At 40.3% G+C, this 23,746-nt stretch overlaps 1 protein-coding gene across 1 annotated transcript in view; it reads right to left on the reverse strand.

The window, feature by feature from the left end:
* Mgam2 (maltase-glucoamylase 2 (putative)) overlaps positions 1-23,746 on the reverse strand; it is an 86,232-nt gene that overhangs the window by 39,034 nt on the left and 23,452 nt on the right. The window contains exons 13-26 of the mRNA XM_035451409.1: positions 22,782-22,866; positions 19,851-19,968; positions 16,103-16,274; positions 15,038-15,154; positions 9,431-9,585; positions 9,204-9,288; positions 8,324-8,380; positions 7,145-7,269; positions 6,247-6,335; positions 5,450-5,499; positions 3,874-4,041; positions 2,647-2,802; positions 1,210-1,443; positions 474-628 (exon numbers count right to left, since the gene is read on the reverse strand). Of these exons, the coding sequence (XP_035307300.1) occupies positions 474-628; positions 1,210-1,443; positions 2,647-2,802; positions 3,874-4,041; positions 5,450-5,499; positions 6,247-6,335; positions 7,145-7,269; positions 8,324-8,380; positions 9,204-9,288; positions 9,431-9,585; positions 15,038-15,154; positions 16,103-16,274; positions 19,851-19,968; positions 22,782-22,866 (1,766 nt within the window). The remainder of the gene's footprint in view (positions 1-473; positions 629-1,209; positions 1,444-2,646; positions 2,803-3,873; positions 4,042-5,449; positions 5,500-6,246; positions 6,336-7,144; positions 7,270-8,323; positions 8,381-9,203; positions 9,289-9,430; positions 9,586-15,037; positions 15,155-16,102; positions 16,275-19,850; positions 19,969-22,781; positions 22,867-23,746) is intronic.

Raw genomic sequence — 23,746 nt, forward strand, 5'->3', positions numbered from 1 at the left:
CATGTTTATCAAATGTTTATCAAATCTGTTCTAGTTACCAATTACAACAAAGTATTTTCTTTTCCTGGAGTCAAATAGCACATAGTTATTTTTGTTGGTGGTGTTTTTTGTTGTTGTTGTTGCTGCTGTTGTTGTTTTGTTTGTTTGTTTGTTTTTTGTTTTTCCAGACAGGTTTTACTCTGTGCAATAGTCCTGTTTGTCCTGGAACCTTCTCTGTAGACCAGGATGACCCTGCCTGCCTCTGCCTCCCAAAGGCATGCACCACTGCCGCCTGGTTTTTGTCTTTTAAATATTTCATTTTTTTTCTGATTTAATGACTGGTAGAAAAATAAATTCCCTAGAGAATCAAGAGCAATTGATGTTTACTTTGACAAACATGCTTATAACTATATGTTGTCTTGGGGATTAGTGATTAGAAACATTGCAATTAGATCTACATTCGATTTGACTGGGACCAAACAAACAGAGCTTACATCACAGTACCGGAGTTTTTCCGTCTAATTTCAAGTCCAAATGGGTTGGTTTTAACTGTGACATCATACAGGCAGTTCTCAGAGGATCCAAGCGCCGAAGAAGGGATGTTGAGAGGTATTGGAACCTCATATCTCTTGTTAGAGGAACTATAAATCTAGGAAGGAGAAAGGGGAATTTTAATGGCATCTAAAGTTGGTACTAATGCAGGTTGAGAATTCCCACTAGGGAAGTTACTAAAACTGTTGGAAGTGAGTGTCTCTCCTGTGTATTTTCCACAAAGCAGATTCATGCTTTTCAGGGAAATGGGTTGGGTTTTTTAATGACAAGTGTGATGTGGAATACTGAATAAGAAGAAGAATAGAATAAAATAATAGAAGATAAAAAACTGCGGTCGATCTACGTTCACACCCTGACTAACTATCTACTCCCTTCCTGACTTTTACTCCTGAAGGCCTCAGCGTCTGCATCTGCAACATAGGGATTTGCACTAACAGCCTTTGTTTGTTTGTTTGTTTGTTTGTTTGTTTGTGACAGTCTCAGTGTAGCTTTGGCTAGCCTGGAACGAAATATTTATACCAGGCTGACTTCCAATTCTTAGAGAACCGCCTGTCTCTTGAGTACAGGGATTAAAGCATGCCTGGCCATTGACAACAGTCTTTCAGTGATGTCATGTGTACAGAGCCTTGAGTCAGAAACGTCTGTGTTAAGAACCAGTAACTGTAACACGAGGATTACCTTGACCTGCAGCATGTTTTCTGTATGGTAGGTCACATGCAGTTTAAGAGAGCTGATCTTTCCAGAAAGAGGATCAGAAACAATGCTTGGAGCTGCTGCTGCCCGGGCAGATGCTGAGTCTGCCAGGAGGGTCAGGTCCATGGTGATACCTGTGGGCTGGTACTGAATGTTACTGGCAGCGTACTGGGGAATGGTGTCGTAGAAGCAGGTAGGCACTCCAGGAATAGTTGTGTGCTGGAACAATAGGAAGAATTCTTGGTGAATTCTTGGAAGAATTCTTCTACACTACACTTTGAGACTCTAATACTGAAGAAGTCAATTAACACAGGGTTCCAAGAACTTTGAAATAGGTTGAGATGCTCCCTACAAAAAAAAGATAAGCCCTAAGCCCTGGTAGTATGCATATGATATGTTTGAGGTAAGGTTTTTGCAGAGCATCAAATTAAGATGAGGTCATTAGGGTAGACTTTAACCCAATATGACTAGCGTACTTATTAGGAAAGAAAATTCAGACAAATAGGCAAGCATACACTGAGGAAAACATCATAAAGTCAAGAAAGCAAAGATCTTACTCAAGCTAAGAAATGTAAAACATTGGTGACAAACCACTGGAATCTAGGAGTGAATAATGGAACAGATCTCACTCATGGTCCTCAAAAGGAACCAACCCTGTCACAACACCTTGATTTCTGAATTCATGATTCTATACCCAGGGATAATAAAATTGCTATTTTCTAAGTGAGTTTATAGTGCTACAGCAGCCATAGCAAAGGATCCAGATTCAATTAAACACACTCTCTCTCTCTGTAAAGAGTGAAGTGTGAATGATGATGGGACAAGAAGCCTAGTTGAGCACCATAACCCTCAGGTAGGACCTACTTATGTGTCCTGCTCCCAATGCAGAGGCTAACTTTTTCTGTTTTTATTGGCTCCATCATTCAAACACATTGGACAAGACTTACACTTTCTGTTTAGGTTTTCCAATAAACAAAAGCTGTTCACTTTCAATATTCAGTGCACAGTGTACATTGTGATGGTAAGATGGTTTTACTAACATATATTAGTTATAAAATGGTAAGTTTTCGGTTGATATTTATGTAAATGCATATAATAAAGTTTGACTATATTCATGCTTGCATAACCCCCTTGCCCCCTCCTTCCCTCCTTTTGATCCTTTTTTATATTCTCAAACAGATCAAAAATAGGATCTTTTGACCGATATGCTTAAAGTGGCAATAGAACGGCAATGGTTTCTTCTTAGATGCAGCAGGGTATCTAAGGGAAACGTATAGATCTCCTATCACATGGAATTCACAGAACGCAAATCATCACATCCTCGTGACCACCACAACATCATCAACCTTTGCAAAGTGCTTTCCAGGTGTCCCATGACTTGGGGCAAAATGTCTACAACTCCCTGGTCAGTGTGGTCATTACCTCCCAAAGGCACCCGCGCTGTTTGCAGCTTTCCTCAGATGCTGCAGGATCCTCGGGGAAGCAGTTAAACTTCTCCAGGTCACTGACCAGAAGAGTCCACTCAATGGTGAATTCTTGTCCCAGTTTCAGTCCTGTGAGATTATCGATGACCAACACCTAGGGAAAGAAAAAACTCCAGTGACAAACCAGATGACTCAGAGCTATGGACATAATGTCACTGATGGCTGGGAAGCCAGAACCAAGCTCTTTCTCCAGTATCACCTTAGAATACTTGGTACTGCTTGATTCCCAAGCTTTTGGGACCATTGTGAGAGCGTGGAATGTGAGCCATTTAGTCATGTTAAAGAGTGTGGATCACAGTGTGGCTGTCATTTTTAGGCTGATTATCCTTTTGGTGCGATGCTTGCTAATGTGACTAACGATGGAAGTAATCAATTGATCGGTTTTATTAAGCATACATACCAGGCCAAGCACTGTGACAATCATACTCTCCATCACATGCATTCATTCTATTGAGTGATCCCATGCTAAAGGACTATGGTTGTCTCCATAATACAGATGTAATAGCTCTCACAATGGGGAGGGAATACCAAGAATCAGCACCCTATTCTGCTTAGTTTAAGTCCTATCCTGTGCTATGTGTACTTTCTGGTGGAAGACTTAAGAAACAATGAACTTCTCAGGTCTCAAGTGAGTGAGCTGATAACTAATAAGCTCTGTATAAGTTTATCAGGTAAGGGAGTCGCTCACTGGTGACTAAATCAGAGTACAGCTTATGTTTTCTACCACTTACACATTATGTGAGACTGTAGCAATAGCAACAAGGAAAAATGTCAACTGTGTCTCAAGGGTAATTCTAACTTTAACAAAGGACGAACTATAAATACACCCCAGAAGAACCAGGATCATTTGTTGAACCTCATCTTTACCATTCCATCTGAGACCATCTTTTCTAGTTTTAAATTAGCAGAAAAGAAGACCTCTTAGGGCACCAACTCTTGCTCTCTTCCTTAGAGCCCTAATGTCAACAAGGGAAGTAGTCATACTTGCAGGCACACATTTCTCCTGGATCCTCTCTATGATGTGGTGGCTGTCTCAACAAGAAAATTGTCTCTGTGACTATCCAAATTGTCTCATGTGCTTTCCATGAAGGCAAGAGAAGGAAGGCTGTCAGAATGTCAGGCCAGGGTTTACAGCCAGAGTCCTACAGATGGAATGACCTCTCACCTTTGTTGAAGCATTGTAGTTGTAGCTTAAAATGGGGATGGCATTGTTATTAAATAAGACATTAAGACCAGTTGGCTCTTTATCCATTCCCAAGATTCTGATGTCGGTGAACATGAGATCATTGGGATCCACGTAATTATTATTTATTATTTTTGCCTGTAAATGATTCTGGGAGAAGGAAGAAAGTCATTTTAGAGGTTGGGTGTACACATTCAACTTCTCCTGATCCATGCTGTGTCCTTATTCTCTGTTTTCTTTTCTAAGTCGATCAACAATCACCCCCCAGGACAGATGTCTCAGACAACAACTCCTCTCTCTCTCTCTCTCTCTCTCTCTTTCTCTCTCTCTCTCTCTTTAGTTAACTGGCTCTTTTCTGATTCTATGACTCAGAAAATATAATCATGACTTAAGAATGTTTAGTTACAAAGCAAAGAAAGAGACCCAAGCACACACACAAAACCCAAGGGACACACAAACACCACACACACAAAAGTGCCACAGTAAGTTGTAATTTTATTTTAGTACTAATAACAAAGGCTACATTTTATGAAAACTTAATATATGCCAGACACTGCACTTAAGCATCTTGCATATAATATCCCATTTGGATGACTCAGCAAGTTATGAGGTCGCAATCTCCATTTTTTTCACAAGATACTAAAGCACGGATAAATTAAATGACTCATCTATAGATAGAGAGTTGAAAAGCAGCAAAGGTGAGCTAAGCCCAGAAGATGGTGGGACTGAACTCTGAGGGAGAGGGGCACATTTTACTAACTACAAAGAATACAATTCCCTCCAAACAAATGGGCCCTTGTGGTATTTGACAGGATTTCAAAAGCAACAGAGTTGGGGAAACAGCTGTTTCAACAAAGGTCCTGAGGCACCTGGACATACATAGGCAAAAAGATGAACTTTGACCTAAGTTTGACATATACTAATTAATCCAATATATATCAAAGAGTTAGATATAGATAATAAAACTTAAAAGAACGCCAGGGTTCTAAGGCCAGGCAAAGAAATGGCATCAAAAGACACAATCCAGCAGAGAAAATAAAGATAATTAATTATACCCCAAATTTAAATGTCTGCTTCGTAAAAGTCTTTAAGAGGAAGAAAAGAGAAGCCTACATATAGAAGAAAGTATTTGCAAACATATTCAATGAAGGATATTTAAAAACCATTAAAACTGAGCTGTTAGCCAATGCCAAAAACCATCCAAATCAGAACATGAACAAAGAAGTGATATTTCACCCAAGATAATATAAAAAGGACATATGATTCGTCATTGGAAAAGTTGTAAAAGCAGTTAAAGTCCCATGAAATGGTCACACAGAATGGCTAAAAGGAAAAACACTAACAGTAGTATCAAATGCAAGTAATTATACAGAGAAACAGCATCACTTACACATTGGTGGTAGAACTGTAAAATACACAGCCACTCTGCAAAACAGCTCAGATATTTCTTATATAATAAAGCATGCAGTATAGGCATGAATTTCAGAGAAATAAAAGCCTCAAAACATAATCACATTAAGAAACATGAAACATAGCGTTTCTTGAAAACAGTACTTACGGATGTCACAGAAAAATCATACAGAATGTACTTCCTTTCTAACACAGTGCCTGAAAGAGACAGGTGTATGTGCTGTTACTATGGGAAACAGGGAACTCTGAGGTTTCAACCTCCTCACTGGGAATTCCTCTGCACACAGTTCTGCTCCTCCAAAAACCACATGTGTTTTAATCTTTGTAGAACCTTAATGGACTACTTTCTCTGAAGTCACATGGTTCTCTGTGGCTCTACTTGCCAGCATTTACAAAATTTTGATTTTCATTACAGTTCTCTACCCTGTTATACAGTGTCAAGGTCAATGTTTATGGCACATTCAACTCTATGTGCCTTCCATGCAGAGCAATAATAGATATCAAATATTAACAAATTCTAATTCTATTCGGCCTAAAGGCTTCTGTGTTTTATTCATATCAAATCTTTGAGTGAAAAACACAAGCCATACACCAGAAATGTTTTTTTCAATGGTAAATGAAGTGGTGCCTTGCTAAGCTATTAACAAAATGGATTGCTTGGTGTTAACGATGATATGCAGAAAAGAATAATGAAACCAAATGCAATACTATTTATTCTATTGGCCATGCCAATAACATTGACTGACTTCATGCAAAGTCTATTTTAATTCATTGTACTTGGCTATTGGAACTTGCAGAATGACTTTGAATTTTCCAAGCTACTAAAATTTCCTAGGATACTAAAATATACAACCCCAGTGATAATGGGGTTGGTGCCTTATTGGGAAGCCTTTGGTAATGAATTTTTACTAAGAACCACCACTATGGTCCCATTTGAAAGTCTACCTTTAGACACACCATCATCCCAGTACAACTGGCCCTTTGCTTCTCGCTTGTAGTCCAAGGCAACGATGAGTCCCAAGGGATTCTTCCGGCTGAGGAGAACAATTGCAAGTTCCAGACAATGAAAAAAAGGCAGAAACAGATGAATTTTCCCCTTGATGAATGCACCCCTTGACGAATCCACCCTTTGATGAGTCTACCCCTTGATGCATAGGGATGGATTCTCCAGAGTCCACCCCAGAAACTGAGTAGATATTAGCATTTTGTGGGAACACAGGTGTGAGAAGGCAGCAGGGTGTGCAAAAGGGAGAATGTAAGAACAATTGCAGGCTGAGATGGTGCCTGAAAACTAAGTTTGTGATCATTCTAACAACACTTTTAGGGCCCCATGACAGGCACCCTCCTGAATGTGCCCCCAGGTACTGTCATTCGTAGTAATTATCTTAACCCTCACAAAGGTGCTAAAAGACCAGGCTGTCATCTTCATCACAGAAATGCTGCTCAAGGCTAATGCATGGAGAATGTTGTTAGGCCAGAGTTTGAACTCAAATTCTCCAGAATCTGAGCCCTGAAACTGCAACTCATGTTGACTTTTGCCTCCTACTATTTTTTCTCATGTATCAGGGAATACACATTAAAATAATTTCTGTCCCTAGAGAAATCCTCGTGAAGATTATTTTGACTACTCCTATAATCTGGTTTAATCCAAATAGAAAAACTGCAAGACTGAGAAGGAAAGTGAGACTATATTTAACCCTCTGAAGACAATTTGAGGCCCTTGAAATGGAGAGAAGTTTGCTGACAGTAGCTGTCTTCATTTGACACATCTACTCTTGGTCCTTGGTTATCTCTCCCATGAAGCCCCACTGAGTACCAGAGTAGTAAGAAGACAGGATCTTACCTGGACTCTGTGGTTGTGTTTGGCTGTTGGGTGGGAAATATGTAGCCGCCTCGAAGGTGAAGCCCTATCCTGTCACCTGGTAGTGACATGTCTACGAATTGTTTCCTCCATTCGATGGCCAGTTCCTAAGCAACCAAAGGAAAACAGACCAGATAGGGCACTGCAGGAATGAAGGAGTCTAGAGATCCTTTAGTCTAGTCCTCACTTTAGAGACCAGAAAATGGGGACCTTCAAAATGAGGAGGTTTCCCCAAGATGTATGCGTAGTAGAGAGCAGAGCTGAGACACCAACCTCCCCTCTTGTTTACCTTTCACTACATTGTATGTTATAGTTTGTATCTTGGATGTTCCTCTAAGGGCTGGGGCTTAGAGAGAGTTTTTAAGTCATTAGAGATTTTCTCTCAGTGGGAATTGTAAGGTCCTGAACTCTTCCTTTTACTCTATTTCACTTTGTAGCCACAAGTTTTTTGTTTGTTTGTTTTTTAGAGTGGTTTTGTTCCTTCTCCTGCTTTCACAGAAATAATCTGCCACCAGCCCAAAGCAATGGAACCCAGGACAATAACTTCTGAAATCGAAAGCAAAAATATAAAGACCCTTTCTCCTTATAAGCTTATTGCCTTGGGTATTTGTTATAGTAACATAACATTGACTGACACTGATTTCACTGAGCTTAAATTCTCTGCTTCCACAGACAACAGTTAATGAAATGATTAGTCCAAATTATCAGCATAGTAATGAGATGATTGAGCCAGTGAGATTCTGTAAACCTACCGCAGCTATTGGAAATGTCTTCTGCTGTGGTGTGAATGTTAACGTCCCTCTGAAGTTCACATGTTGGAAGCTAATGCTGTATGTGATACTGTTAAGAGACAATTCCTCTGGACAAGTGGTTGAGTTACGACAACTCAGTGAGAAGCTCCTATTGATGAAGTTGAGAAGACCTCCATCTTGGACTTTATACCCTCCAAAAACTGGACAATAAAGCTCTATTGTTCATAAATAAGGCAGTGTGAGGTTCTTTACTATACCACACTGAATAGACTAAGATGCCTCAAAACATACTCATAATCAACTTATTGTAAAGCTGTGTGAAATATTATGATGAACTCCCAAGACTTCTGTTTTAGAATTGTCCTCTGCTAGAAGAGGTCTCTGAGACACTATAAGCCCCCTTACTTACAGTCTCATAGTTGTACCAAATGGCATCTGGGATATAGGCTCTCACTTGGTCCATGCCCTAAGAAAATAAAATCAGTAAGCTATGTTAGCACACACACCTCTGTATAGTTTGGAGAACATCTCCACATCATTGTCCCTGGCCATTTGAATAATCCTGAGCCATTTGAGATTATTCTGTTATACCAATGAAAGCACATGGTGCCAGGAAGGCCAAACAGTTTATCCAAAGCCAAGCTGTACCTAGAAATTAAGTTCTGTGCTCATGCATTTTCTAGGAGAAAAAGAGAGTTTCACTCTCAAAGTTATGTCATCCATTAGCTCAGAGTAGACTAAGCCAATCATATCCACAGGGGAGCAAAGTACTTGTCAAGCAAAGCCAGATGTATCTGAGACACTACCAGCTCGATGAGTCTGTTAGCAATCTTTCCTCTTGATTCTTATGCCAGAAATATTTTTTAAATAAGATGAGGAGCATCATAGCAACCCTTCTCCCACACCTAACTTCTCACCCTCGCCTACAGTCATTCTTTTCCTTACTCCACTTCCCCTCCTTCCTCCTCTACACACCTATTCTGTTTTCCCAACGTCTGTGCACATGCACCAACCTACATACACCAAGGCATTCAAAACCCACGTCAGTACATGGCCACATGCCTGAGAACATGGTTTTTAAATGTAATTTTGCAACATATAAACTGTTTTAATTGATGCATCATTGGATCCAAGAATTCTTGTTTTCTTATTTTCCAAGCATTCATGATTGCTCTCATTTATATTTATATTTAGACTTAAATGCAAACATATATATGCAGCATTGAGATTATTCAGCTATCAAGCTATGAGAACAACTGTAACCTCCATTAATCAGATTACAAACATACTTCATACAACACAGGTGTGATAAGGAGTCCAGGCCCCCATAAGAACTGTTCATGCACCTCCCATGTGGCTTGGTCCTGATAGAACCTATAAAACAGAGTGCATTCACAGTGAGGTGATACAGTTTCCAAGAAGAGACAACAACACGTCACATGTCTTAATGGACCTTGCTACACATGCAAAGTAAAACACATGTGCTCTGAGTGGGAGGCTTTGGTTAGAAACTCACTCATGTACCAAGGGCCTTGCTACTGTCTCCCCAAATGTGTGAGCCCGGTAGAAGAGGGTGTAGAGGTAGGGCAGTAAAGTATAACGGATGTTCAGATAATGTCTTGAGGATTCCAACAGCAGAGAGTTAGAACCAAAGGCAGCAGGGTCCTGATCCTAGAAGGGAATAGAAGCAATTAGTGAATATTTCTTTCAGTCGTGATACAAAGTTTTCCCAGATGAACACAGTCATGTTCCCCAGTTTGAAGAAGGTTGGAATATTTTCAGAACTCAGTTGACCTTGGTCCTACTTCCTTGTTTTATGAACAGAAAAAGATCAAAGACTACATAACTTCTCCAATGTAGACATGGATGCAAGAGGAGGCTTTCACTCAACAGATTCATCTCAGGGCAGACTATGGAAGTCCTGAGTGACAAGAAGACACCAGAAGTGTTTCAGTGGCCATAAAGGAGCCAAAGGGGATCTACTTCCTTCAGAGACATGTCAAAATATTTTTGAGATATTTCATATTTTACTTGGTAGATAACAATCATTTGATCTAAACTTAGTTTTGCAAATTTTTAACTTTTTTTATTTGAATTAGAAACAGGATAGTTTTACATGAAAATCCCAGTTCCCTTCTCCATTCCATCCTCCCCTACCAGCCCCCACAACTAACTAAAACCCTACCTATCCCATATCCTTTCTGCTCCCCCTGGATGGTGAGGCCTTCTATAGGGTGTCATCAGAGTCTATCGTATCCTTTGGGATAAGGCCTAGGCCCACCCCCGTGTGTCTTGGCTCACGGAGTATCCCTTAGTTTTACGATTTTTGAAAATCTGTTCACTTAATCTGCATTGCCTAACTGTGATCTACATTCCAAATCTTATCTTTTCTCTAGAATTTTGTGAATTTGCAATTTTTAAGCTGTCTGTGTAGTTTCTGCTGTAATTGTTTTAGCCATCACAGTTAGTTTCATGTTCTACATCCCAAAGGAATGACCTTTGCAACTTTCTTAGTAATATTAACACAATATACAGAAAGATAATAAGGATAGATTTTAGCAGATTTTATCAAAGAGCAAACAAAGAGCCTTTCAGCAGAGAGATCTAATTTTCCCAGGACCTTAGAGGTCAACATTTGATTTGGAATGTAGATTTCAGTTAGGCAATGCCAATTAAGTAAATGTGTTTTGAAAAACTGTAAAACTAAGTTTAGCCATCAGGAGTGAGCACTCATTTGTTCACTCTCTTTGTAGTTCGAAAGATGTGAAAGACACATGTATCATGTTTGACTTCTCATCCTGTATCACATGATAGAAACTGAATTTTGGAGAGAATGATGTGAATCTATTCCTGTTTTTCTTTATAAGAGGCCCAATCCCTTCCCACATATAGTCATTCTATAACCCTAATATAGGGTTCATGAAAACACTGAGGCTAAACGCAGAAGAAAATTGTTTTCTTCAGCCTCTATCATCTGGCTTCCAACTGAGAAAATGTAGAACTGTACTAGATGTTGTGGGCTGGGACCCTGAGATTTGGTTTATAAGACTTAAGAACCGAGCTCTGCCTAATTGGTTGATGATTAACCTAAGTGCAAATCTTGAGGCTGAATCAAGGTAATTTTACATTATTTGCATTAGATATTTTATTGTTTTATGGAATTGTATTTTGCAACGACTTCTACAACCTTAACATACAAACTGAAATGTGCTAAAAGTACAAGCTGAGTTTTGAAGTCTTGGAACAAGATATAAGTAGCTCAACCACTAATCTCTTATGCTGAACACTGAATAATAGTGCTATGAATATATTGTCACACAAGATACATGTTAAGGGTCCCTGTTTGTTTCAATTTCCAAATTTAAATTTAAAATGGCTTGCAAAGTTTTTGATGTAATTCCATGGGAAAGAGCTAGTTTAGGAGACAACTAGATCTTTACCCTAGTCACCTGGGGAGGCTGAACATTCTTATCTACATGACTCTTGACAGGCCATGTTTTGTGAACACTACCTACCTTCCCTGCTCCAAACCACCTGTTTGGACCTTCATAAAGAGTTCATCTCTCTCCAGAACACAAATGAACAAAGGAATCTAAGAATAAAATACTTTGAAGAATTGACTCTGCATCCCCCCAGAAGAGACGTGTCTTTGCACAAAGTCAAGAGCCAGAACCAAAATGATCATGAACTTACTCAAATGAGTTGCTTTTTATTTTTGGCACGTGTGTGTGTGGTGCGGGGGGGTGATATGTATGTGGGTGCATACATGTTCTTCTGTATGTGGCTATGCTGTCCGAATTAGGATTTCTAATTGTCATTACAAAACACTATGTCAATTAGCAACTTGGAGAGAGGAGCATTTATTTTGCCTACACATCCATACCACAGACCATCATCAAAGGAAGTCAAGGCAGGAACTCAAATCAAAAACCGTGAGGTAGGAACTAATGCAGAGAGTATAGGGGAGTACCTCCTGCTTGCTCCTCATGGCTTGCTCAACCTCATTTCCTACAGCACCGGACCAGCAGCTAATGGGTAGTAGCACCCATAGTGCTCTGGCTCCTTCTATGTTGAGAGCCTTTATCATTTATTACATAAGTAGCAATTAATATCCCAGTTATCAAACCCAGAATACTTGTTACTATGAATTTGGCTGTATGTAGAATAAATACTGGGTGCTTTGTATTCTGAAATAGGCCCCAAAGAAAGGAAACTCCTTCTCACGGGGGTGTCAGCAGTAAGAGCTGCAGTCTCTGGATCTCACACTACATAGCCTTAGTTGTTCCCTTTGATATAGCACTGAGAAGCCCCTTTTAATCAGTTAGCAGCATGAGTTGCAAGTCATGTCCCCCCTTGAGACTTAAGTTTGCCAGGACCGTTTGAAAGTCACTTGCCAGGCACCTGCTTTTCTCAAGAATTTTGCCAGGCACCTGCTTTTCTCAAGAACTTACCCGCCTTCCTGGAGCTGAGAGATGCACGTGCCCTATCATCAGAGAATTGTTAAATGTGCCTGTGTATATAAAAACTAGAAACCTGTGGAATAAAAGAGGACCTCAGGAGAACTTTTAGAAGAAGGAACTTTTGGAGACTTTTTAGAAAGAACTTTAGAGAATATTTAAGAACTTTTAGAGAGAAATCTTAAAAGAGCTTTTGAAAGAGAACTTTTTTGGTAGGCTTCCATCTTTGAAGAATAAAGAGCCATGAAAGAAATGCATACGTGAGCTGGTTTATTTCTCGATCACCCTCAGACTCCTTTTAGAAAAACCCTACCTGCCTGCTGTCTAAACTCTAGCCTGGTCCCTGAGAGAGCATCGAGGATGGAACTTGAATGCTCTCATTACTCCTATATCAATCATCAATCAAGAAATGCAGCTTAGGTTTGCCCACAGGCCAGTCAATTGAGGCTCATCTTCCAAAATGTCTCTATCTTGTGTTAAGTTGACATGAAACCATCCAACACACATACACAGACACACAGACACACAGACACACACACACACACACAGACACACACACACACACACACACACACACACACACACACACACATACACACACACACACACACACACACACACACACACACACCCTTGTCCCTTGTTTGAGTGTGGGTATAGAGACCCAAAGTTGATGCTGAATGTCTATTTATTGAGGCAGAATCTCTCATTGAACTGGAACTAGCCCTTTCATGATAGTCTGTCTAGCCTACTTGTTTTGGAGGTCTGCTTCTGCCTCTCTGCCTCTGCCTCTGCCTCTGCCTCTCTGCCTCTGCCTCTCTGCCTCTGCCTCTCTGCCTCTGCCTCTCTCTGCCTCTCTGCCTCTCTGCCTCTGCCTCTCTGCCTCTGCCTCTCTGCCTCTGCCTCTGCCTCTGCCATGCTGGAATCATAGGCTGCTGCTATACCTATCCAGCTTTTACAAGGGTTCTGGTCATCCTAACTCTGCTCCTCAGATTTGTGCTACAAGCATCTTATCTGTTAGTCATCTCTAAGGCCACTTTAATGAGCTTATTAAAACCAAAGCACTCAGTTTGAGGTATTTCAAGTGCAACTTATTTTATTAAAAGAAAAGAAAGACACACTATTTGTTCCTGCTGCATATAAACTCCTTAAGAAGGACTTTGAACTACTACTGTAGACTTGCCCACCAAAAAATATTATTTCAGATTAAAAGGATAACGGAAAGTTTCTACACTGCCATGAGCCTCTCTGCCAATGCAGCAACTTAAATCAGACCAAATCAAACTGAATTAGAAAAAGCCCACATTTAATGGATACAACACTCCCAGATGGCCTTCCAGCTCCCCCTCCCCCCGCCCCCAGAGAGGAGACCGGGAAAGGGAGACCCAAAAAACCACAAGTCTGTTTTCTGGGAGACAGTCTAAATACCCTGTGGGAGTGGTCTTGAGCATTTCAAGGGGGGAGAGGTCATCCTTTGGTGGGCTTTCTGAGATGCAGCAGGGTTTGGAGGGAGATGGAAGTAGGGGCTTGGGTGGAAACTCCACCATAGCATTCCAGACTCTTTGGGTATGTGGACGCCAGCGACTGGGATAAAGCTTCCACCTTAACAGATAATGGTAGGAAGAATCATGGAAAGTAATAGTGGGCTGGTCTCCCAAACTATTCATAAAAAACAGGGTGCTATGACAAGATAAAATCATGTTAGATCTCCAGACCCCCTGAATGTGGGTGTCAGTGAGGAGACCTTGGAAATCTATGGGGCCCCTTGTAGTAGATCAGTACTTATCCCTAGCATAGGAATGGACTTTGGGGCCCATTTCACATAGAGGGATACTCCCTGAGCCTAGACACAAGGGGGTTGGCCTAGGCCCTATCCCAAAGGATATGACAGACTCTGAAGAGCCCCTATGGAAGGCCTCACCCTCCCTGGGGAGCAGAAAGGGTATGGGATAGGTAGGGTGTTAGCTGCAGGGGAGGCAGTGGAGGGGGGAGGGACCTGGGATTAACATGTAAAATAATCTTGTTTCTAATTAAAGGAAAAAAACATGCTGGATCACTGTCTTACTCCCCCATAATCTTTCTTCCTTGTTCTCTCCTATGTATGAGTAACCTTTATTATATTAATATTTATATCGACACACTATATCATGTATGTTATCATAATATATTGATATAATTAATAGCTAAATTAATAACCCATATTAATGTAAAATTGATCTCCCAATGCCCCATCTTGTTCAAGGTGATAACAATGATTGAAGCAGCATAGATTTGGATGTTATTGGTAGCACTAGGCATTGAACCCAGGACCTCATGTGCTACTGTTGGATGTTTTGAGACAGGTCTTATGTAGACCCAGCTGCCCTGAAACTTGCAATAATCCTCCTACCTCTATCTGTTGAGTGCTGGGTTTTATAGACGTGTGCCACCATACCCCACCACCAGTACAGATGATGTGCGAAAGTCCTCACCACTGTGGATGAGTTTTTGACTGCAATTCAATATATAAATATTCATCCTTATACCCTTCCCTTTAGACATGTCACTCAAGAGTTACCTGTGCTTATGAAGTAAGGGCCAGTATGTAGGAGTTTTCTCTAAGCCTTCTTTGAAAGCAAGTAAATATTGTTCAAGAACTTCTAACCTCTTATCTTAGAGGAACTCACCCTGTAGGTAGGACCATTGTGATTCCTGGACAGTGGGTAAAATGCTCCAAGTTGCATCCACCTTCTGCAGAGTTCCTCTGTGACATTGTTTCTGTAGCCACAGATGTTTGCCCCTACCTGGAGAATCAGCACACAGGCAAACAAGTGGTTACTAGAAAGGCAAAATCATTTGCTGTATTCTTATGGGGAGAAGAAAAGAGTGTAGCAGAATTCTGCATTCTACTGGACCTGGTGCCAGAGGGATAGCAACTAGCCTTAATCCATCCTTTGTTGACCAGACAGGTATGTTTCGTCCCCCTGTGTGAACTTTGTTTGGGACTTTCCTAAGGATACAAAAGACTATGCAAAACTTGGTTCAGGAAACCCAGAAAACTGTGATACCTGAAAATGGAGACTCTGCACTTGGCAGTGTATTTTTGGAAGCCTCATTTAAACTGTTCTGAGCATATGGTAATCAACTGGCAAAAGTGTAAATATAGAGAAAAATGCCCTGGGCATAGGGAAAGTACTTCAGTCCATTGAGTTTGGGGTCTGCTGCAGCTGCAAAAAGCTCAAATTCATTTGTAAAGTGTCTCCCAGGTTTCTTCTGATGGACCCTTGTGAGCCCACACCTGTGCTTCGACATCCAAGACAAAAGAGTATCTCTTTATGATATTATCTAACACTCAAAAGATCCTAAAGTCTCAAAGCAAGCCCCAGAGAAGCAAGAGAGGCTCATTATAGGACATACTAAGCAAACTGACTAGACGGGATACCTTCATCAAAGGCCCTTCCTCAGCATCCAGTCCCCAATCTCATAATTTCCTATTCACTGATGCTTTCCTGGAAGGATTCTTTGTTCTTATACTCATACAGTTGCCTCAGAGTAATTCTTTCCTACCTACAGAGACTGTATAAAAGACAATCTAATTTATACCATTCTGTCTTCAGAAACATCTTGCAGCACACATAGAAACTGATTTTGCCAAAGCATAGACAATGAGACATGTCGCTTAGTTTTACAAACCCCTTACAGAGTCTCGATAGAAAGAGTAACAAAGAGCAAAGGTAATCCTCATGGCTTACCATGGGGATGCCAAATAGGTTAAACTCAAGGATGCTGGGGATGGACCATCGGAGATCATCCCAGGTGGCAGCATTGTTTCCCAGCCAATGAGCCGCAAACTTGCCAGACCCAGCAAAAGTAGAACGTGATAAGATGAAGCTCCTCTTGGAAGAGAAGACAGTTTCCAGGGCCCTGAAAAACCAAGTCAGTTTTGTGTGAGGTGATCTGTGACGGGATAGAACTCAACTTATGCCAATCGAGGGAATTGGTTTTTCAACCAAATGGAAAACAGCAAAACTCAAGTATCAAACACTAGGCTTGCAAACAAATTTGCCATTTTAAGAGTTTCTTTCCACTTCTGAGTAAGGCTTTACGTCCTGTGTAAGGTGATACAGATCAGTCCCAGCTTCCTTTTTTTTTTTTTTTTCAGCTCCTATACTCCTGATTACAGCTTTTATGAATTCTACCTCTTTTCTGATCTGATTTTGATCTGGCTCTTTTGAAGGACAGTATATGTCATATATCACAGTGAGTTGGATTCTGGCCCCATCTATTCTAACAGATCCCCCCTCTTGCTTTCTTTCATGCAGGCCTTACTGCTTGGTGCATAATCCTGCTTAACATAACCCTGGCTTGGGTTCAGGCTGTGTCTTGGTGTGGACTATGAGACTCTTTACCCTGGTTTACTTTATTGCACCATGAACAGTTGGTAAGAGGAAGATGTGTTCAGCCTACCCAAACTGAAACTGAAACAGGATCACGAATTCAGTTGAGAGGTTACAGTTGGGAGAAGGTGTTTATGCAACACGGACTAGATAACATGCATCTTATTGACAGTTTAGAAAAATAATTATTGGAGATTCCTTTATTTCTCTTCCTCGCTTTGTCTGGGTCTGGCCTCTTTATGAGCATTTCATGATCTCTGAAGAGATCTGCCTCCTTTCAGGCTGGAGACAAAGAGAGATAATGTCTACCCAGCTTAGCCTTCTGCCACTGTCCCCAAAGGAAGGTTGCGCTATGCCTTCAGCAGATCCATGCCACCAGCCCTGATGTGCTCACCTCACTGAATGGAAAGTGCTGACTCTTAGGGGGCAAAAGTCAGGTATGAAGAAGTGACCCAAACATTTACTTTTAAAATCTAACAGTACCTCATGCCCAAAAGTCAAGGTCCATTTGTCTTTACTGTTTTCTAGAAATGTGACCTACTCTCCCAAGCCCAGGCATATCATAAAGACACCTAGTTCTTACTTAGTCACAGTTACTTTTTAACTATTAACCACAGCTTGTAGAATGTACTAACCAAACCAATTATGGTTTTATAGCACTTTTATCACACGGAGGCACCAGCAGTAAAGCAATCTGAAACTCTTTCCTTTCTCAGTATTGTCTGAGTCATGAGACTCATTCACTCTCTAGCTCAACCCTCACTCTTAGACACCAGTGTCTAGGAGATAAAGCCTATTAGACCGGAGAGGGATTTGGTGGGAATATCATCACAGTTCTGTCATTACAGAGATGAGGAAACAGAGTCCTGTTTATTTGGCTTATTTTCCAAAAAAGATAGAAAAAGGGGAGTAGGAGGGGATGAAGGAGGAAGAGAGGGAAAAGGGAAGCAGGGGTAGAGGAAAGCAAACATAGAAGAAGGGTAGGGGTAGCAAAGATTATCTGTTTGTATTTTCAACACTGTCATGAATTTCCTTTACATTGGGCTGTCCAGAAAACACCTTAGTTTGTATGTTACTGAAAGATAACTCCCAGAAGAACACTGCTTCCTGACCACAATCCTTCTCTTTTCTCATCCCTATATCTTCCCATTCCCTCCCTTCTCCGTCTTCTCCTTCACCCCCTTCTTTCTTCTCTCTCAGAAAAGAGAAGGATTGTGATCAGGAACTAGTGTTCTGGGAGTTTGCTTTCACTAATGTACAAACATAGGTGTTTTCTGGACAAGGGTTCTTTGTACCCTGGTCAGCCCAGGGTAATGGGAAGTCATAACAGTGTTGAAAAACAGACAGATAGCCAGTCTTTGACCCAATAGGTCCCATCGTGCACTTGCTTTTCTCAAGCCAGGCATTTACTGCACCGACATATATTCAATGTACAGTCCTTTGAGCTAAGGAGAGGGCTTCAATAATGGAGATTATAATGCAGCAAGAAGAAAATGAGCACCTAAGATTATGAAAGAGTGATTGTCGTGTTACAAAATGAAAGCAAAATAATTTTTGCTTATTGTAATATGAAAAATTATGGCATATAGAATAGTCATGAGAGTATCCAGAAATGACAACATATGCTAGTTTCATACTTGGAAAATGGACAAGGCCACCTAAAGGCTGTCTTGTTCAGGACTAATAGCTTATTTATCATATAGGGAAGAGTGTAATGTAATATATAAAATGGGGAAATAAACAAGAAGACTCAAAATGACCACTTTGACAGCAGTGTAAATAGTTCTTTTTAAACTTTAACATCCATTCAATGCATCTTGAGGTTTTGGGAAAAGGGTGTTTTGATTCCTACGGTTCAAATTGTGGCTCAAGATGCTGGACACTATTGTTCCTGGAGATGCTTATGTTGCCTGGCCTTGAACTATAATTTGAATTGGTAGAAGATATGTTATTTGGAGATATTTTAAGTCAGAGAGGTAAGCAATATATAGTCATTAATGAAAGAAATGATGAGGACTTTAATTAAAAAGTAATCGTGGGGGCCGGGTGTTGGTGGCACACCCCTTTAATACCAGCACTCGGGAGGCAGAGGTAGGCAGATCTCTGTGAGTTCAAGACCAGTCTGGTCTACAAGAGCTAGTTCCAGGTCAGCCTCCAAAGCTACACAGAGAAACCCTGTCTCGAAAAACCAAAATAAAAAAGTAATCGTGGAAAAAATAAGAGATGATTATGATAAAATCTCTAAGGTAAAAACAAAATAATCAAAAGCTGATTTCAGGTGGAAGTAGAAAAAACTTAAAGATGATATGAAGGTTATCTCTTCAATGTCTGGGAGATAACACAGCATTGTTACTAACCAAGATGCCGAAATTAAAATTAGTCAGAAGAGGGGGTTAGTTCAAAGAAGAAGCAGGGCTATGTAACTGGTACTTAGGACCCCATGAGATACTGAAAAGAGAGAATGCTAGAAGATACTTATGGGACACACACACACACACACACACACACACACGCATATACACAGATGAGTATGTATTTCTATATATAAATAACGTGTCTGCACATTTCTCTCTCTTTCTCTCTCTCTCACTCTGTATGTTTGTGGTGCATACAAAGAAGAGAACTGAAACTACAGGATCAAGAAGTAGAGAGGGGAGGAAGAGGGTGAAATAAAGCATATTGTAAGACACCCAGTTAAACTTGAATTTCAGAAAACAAATAAATCATTTTTTATCATAAGTATGTTCCATAGATATTTGACTTAGCATTTTCGTACTTTTTTATTCATTGAAGTCTGTGGTAACCTTAGCAATTCAGTAGTGGGACCATGGCTGCCGTCCATCTGGGAGCTCTGACTGCCTTATATTTTATTGCCTGTGAGTGTCATTGAAATGACAGTGTGCCTTAGGCATAAACCAATCAAAATCCAACTTGCACAGAAAACCAAACTTTGTGCACCATAAGTACTACTCTGTGCCCATGGTGTCTATATTCTTAATAATCACACAAATTGTTGAGCAGCATGTTTATGCAACAGGACCCCCTTTACTTGTCACCTCCCACCTTCTCAAATCTAGAACCAGGTAGACAAGCAAAGCCTTACAAGTCTGTGGCTCTTGACATGGTGTAGCCATACAGGCTGTGGACATCATAGTGCAGGCCAGAATGAAACTCTGTGTCCATGCAGAGGGTTCCCACCAACAGTGAGCCATTCAGGACACCTAAAGGAAACATTCATCAGTTGGGCAATTCTCCATCAAGCAACTGTAACAAAATAGACACCTACTCCTTTTCCTCCTCACCATTATTGTCCCATCACCAATCCCCACTTGATTAAAAAAAAAGCCTTTCTACATTTTAAATGTTACCCTTTACTACTTCCTGTATCAGGACCAAGCTGAGTGAGCCATTGATTCCCTGGAGCTCTCAAAGGATAGTAGCAAGTGAAGGCATCTGAGAAACCGGCTCAACACACCGGGCCTTTGATCTGAGATTAAACACGAAGCACCTGCTGTCTATACACACACACTTAATCTAAGAGAACTACATGGACAATGTTCTAGGGGGTATGTAAATTGGGCATATTCTCTTTTATCTCACAGGTAAAGCACCAGTCATGTGACATTGGGTATTTTCATGAATAAGAACTCAAATCCCAACCCTGAGAATCTGCATTGTGGCTTTTATTTTTACTTTTTCTTTTTTAAACTAAAACTCAGGGTTTTTTGTTTTTCTCCTCTTTGCAAGCATACCTGATGTTTTGTCCTGTGCAGGCCCTTACTAAGGGGCATACCTCCAGAAAGACACATGACAACGAACAAATTAAGGTTAAAACTTTCACGCCAGCCATGTAGAACAAGAGTTTGGAGCCGGAGGTTTAACTGCATAGTAAACTGTAAGGAAAGTTATACATCTGGCACCTTGTGAAATTCACAACTATGTTCTTTATGAGCAGACATTAGAATTTTCCTAAGGCCAAAAGCAGTTGCATTTGTGTCAGCATCATGAGAACATGTACTATGTGACCATAAAATCATGAGAAGTGGCTCAGTTAGGAGGGAGCATGGCTTTTCCCATGTTAGTAGATAAAAGGCTGTCGGGACAGAGTCGGGTATATGTCAGAGCAAGCAGACAGTGGTGTAGTGGGTTTTTCATACAAAGACAAAAGCAAAAAAACAATAATAATAATATTAAGAGGCTAAGAAACAAAAGTGGCACGTTGATCTAGAAGTAAAGGTATAGAAAACACAGACTGATGGAGAAGAATGAAGTTGTTAGGTAACCATGGAGATTTGCAAAAATTTAAATGGTTAAAACTCAAAGAAATTTAGCACTCCTTCAGTGGCCAGAGGGGAGCTGAGAACCAACTAAACCTTGATCTCGGGAGACTATAAAGGATGGACAGACAGAACAAAAGTTGTCAGACTGTCCAGATGCCCAACCACTCAGTAGTGTTCTAGAAGTTCAGAGGCTTGTTTGTGAACATTGACTTCTCTTGAAGATGATGTGTGCCTCTGAGGTCAGATTCTGGCAAAGAAATACAGGCAGCTTAAGTAAGATCCTTACTCCATGTCTTCATACCCTCTCAACCTTCTCCTCCTTCCCCTGTGAATTGTGAATCAAAGGAATTCATCATGGAAGAACCAGACAAAGCAAGGAGCAAGATCTTTGACCCTCAGCTTGGTTTCAAGCCACTCATACTTGACCTGAACAAAGCAGACACTTTCATAGAGTTAATCCACTGAGACCCTGGGGCTTCCTTCTCCCCATACCATAGTCTATTCTACTTTGGCAACCATCGATGCCAGTGTGACTGGATTTAGATCTAGGAGCCACACTTCAGGGTTTGTCTCTGCTTCCAAGGAAATTTAACTGAGGAGCGCATCCCCTGAAAGTGGTGGCATCGCCCTATGGCCTGGGAGCTTAGACTGAATGAAGAAGGTTGATGAGTACCAGTGTTCATCTCTGCCTTCCTACTGGGCACATAATTAATGTGAACAGCTGCCATGACACACAGCACCCTCTTATCTGTGAGCAAGAATGAACCCTTCATTCCCGAAACTGTTTTTGCCAGGAATTTTGTCTCAAAGGTAAAAAAGGTAACTAACACACTGCCTCATTCCCACACAAATACACACATTCTTCAGGAGACAAGGAAACCACTCTGGATTTGGAATAGGACCAATACACAAGACAATAAAAGAACAATTGGTGTTTAACCTGTATTATTAATGAGAAAAGAGAGAGGTAACAAAGGAAGGAAAAATTATAGATTTACTTTAATTCAATAAAGTCTTACCATGAAATATTGCAAAATTCTCATAAGGGTCTTAAAATAATCAAGCTACTTTAATGCAAATCTCCATTAAACATGGGACCATTGATACTTTAAACTATGGCTACGTCTGGAGAGGTGGCTCAGTGGTTAAGAGCACTGACTGTCCTTCCAGAAGACCTGGGTTCATTTCCCAGCACCTACATGGCAGCTCACAAATGTCTGTAACTCCAGTTACAGAGAATCTGACACCCCTACACAGACATACATGCAGGCAAAACACCAATGCACATAAAATGAAATAAAAAATAAATCCTTCAACTATGGTTACTGAAAAGGATGGGAGCAGAGAGTGGGAGGAAGAGAGAGAGAAAGAGAATATGAATTACAGATAGGTAATTTGTACCTTAGAGTGTTTAAATTTTCTCACAAAACCCAAAACACAGTCTCCTCTGAGCTTTGGGTGCAGGGAGTGAATAAAAGAATCTAAAGCTCTTGTGGAAGGCCCATGAGGAGTATGGGGGAGAGAGAGGGAGGGAGAGAAGGGAGGTATCAAGTGAGCACTTTAATCACATGTTGCCCTTTGCAGTAAAAGGCAATCAGTGTCTAAGAGGTACCACATAGACTTTAGTAAGAGGGTCCTCCAGATGTCTGAGGATTAATCAGGCTGGGAAACTAAGTTCTCCTAGCTAGGATGAGTGGTTCTCAAGTTGCTGAAATATGTCTAGTTCCAGGGTCCAGGCAAACAGGAAAACTTACTGGGAGTGAAAGGAGGAAAGTTCAAGTTGTTTGATTCGCACTTGTGATTGAGACCTTGGAGAAGTGTAGATAGTTCATCCATTTCCTTCAAAGACAAAATATACAAGATGGAAAATTATGGATAGAAAATTAGTTGGGCAGGAGGTGCTTATAAAACTGAATATCCAGATCTCCTCTTAGCTGCTTTTTAAACAGCCTCTCCAGTTTTCCTTGACCTCTGTATCATTTTTATAACAATAAGTAATCTGGGTTAAATTGTATCAAAGTTATATTACAGTTCTAATATATTAGACATTGACAGCATTTTAATTTTATAAATTTATTTAATCTGCTAATTAAGATATATAATTTCAGCCAGGTGTTGGTGGCACATGCCTTTAATCCCAGCACTAGGGAGGCAGAGGCAGGTGGATCTCTGTGAGTTCAAGGCCAGCCTGGTCTCCAGAGCGAGTGCCAGGATAGGCTCCAAAGCTGCACAGAGAAACCCTGCCTCGAAAAACCAATATATATATATATATATATATATATATATATATATATGTACATATATACATATATATATATTTAAAGGTTGATCTTTGCCTTATTAATTGTGAAGATTTTATTACTGGTGCTACTACTTCAACATATTTTAAAAACTAAGGACTGGGTAATATTCTTGCTCTTTTCATTTTCTCTGTCCTATATTCCACTGGGGAACAATAAAAGAATATAATTGAGGTCTAATACATTTTTCTAAAATGAATTAAAAATAAAATAACGTCTATCTTGCCAACAAAGGAATCTTAAGTTTTCAAAGACACCTTAATTTTCTACAACAAAACCACAAAGCCCTCGTTAAGCTATTTTTAATGATTAAATCTTTATGAACTAATGTGGAAACTTGCAACCATCACTTTTAATGAGACCATGTTGTAAGCTAAAATTGAAATTAATAGGGAAAAAATGTAATTCCTTAAGAAAAC

Source organism: Cricetulus griseus (genome assembly GCF_003668045.3).
Source record: "Cricetulus griseus strain 17A/GY chromosome 1 unlocalized genomic scaffold, alternate assembly CriGri-PICRH-1.0 chr1_0, whole genome shotgun sequence".
In the NCBI taxonomy this organism is placed as follows: domain Eukaryota; kingdom Metazoa; phylum Chordata; class Mammalia; order Rodentia; family Cricetidae; genus Cricetulus; species Cricetulus griseus.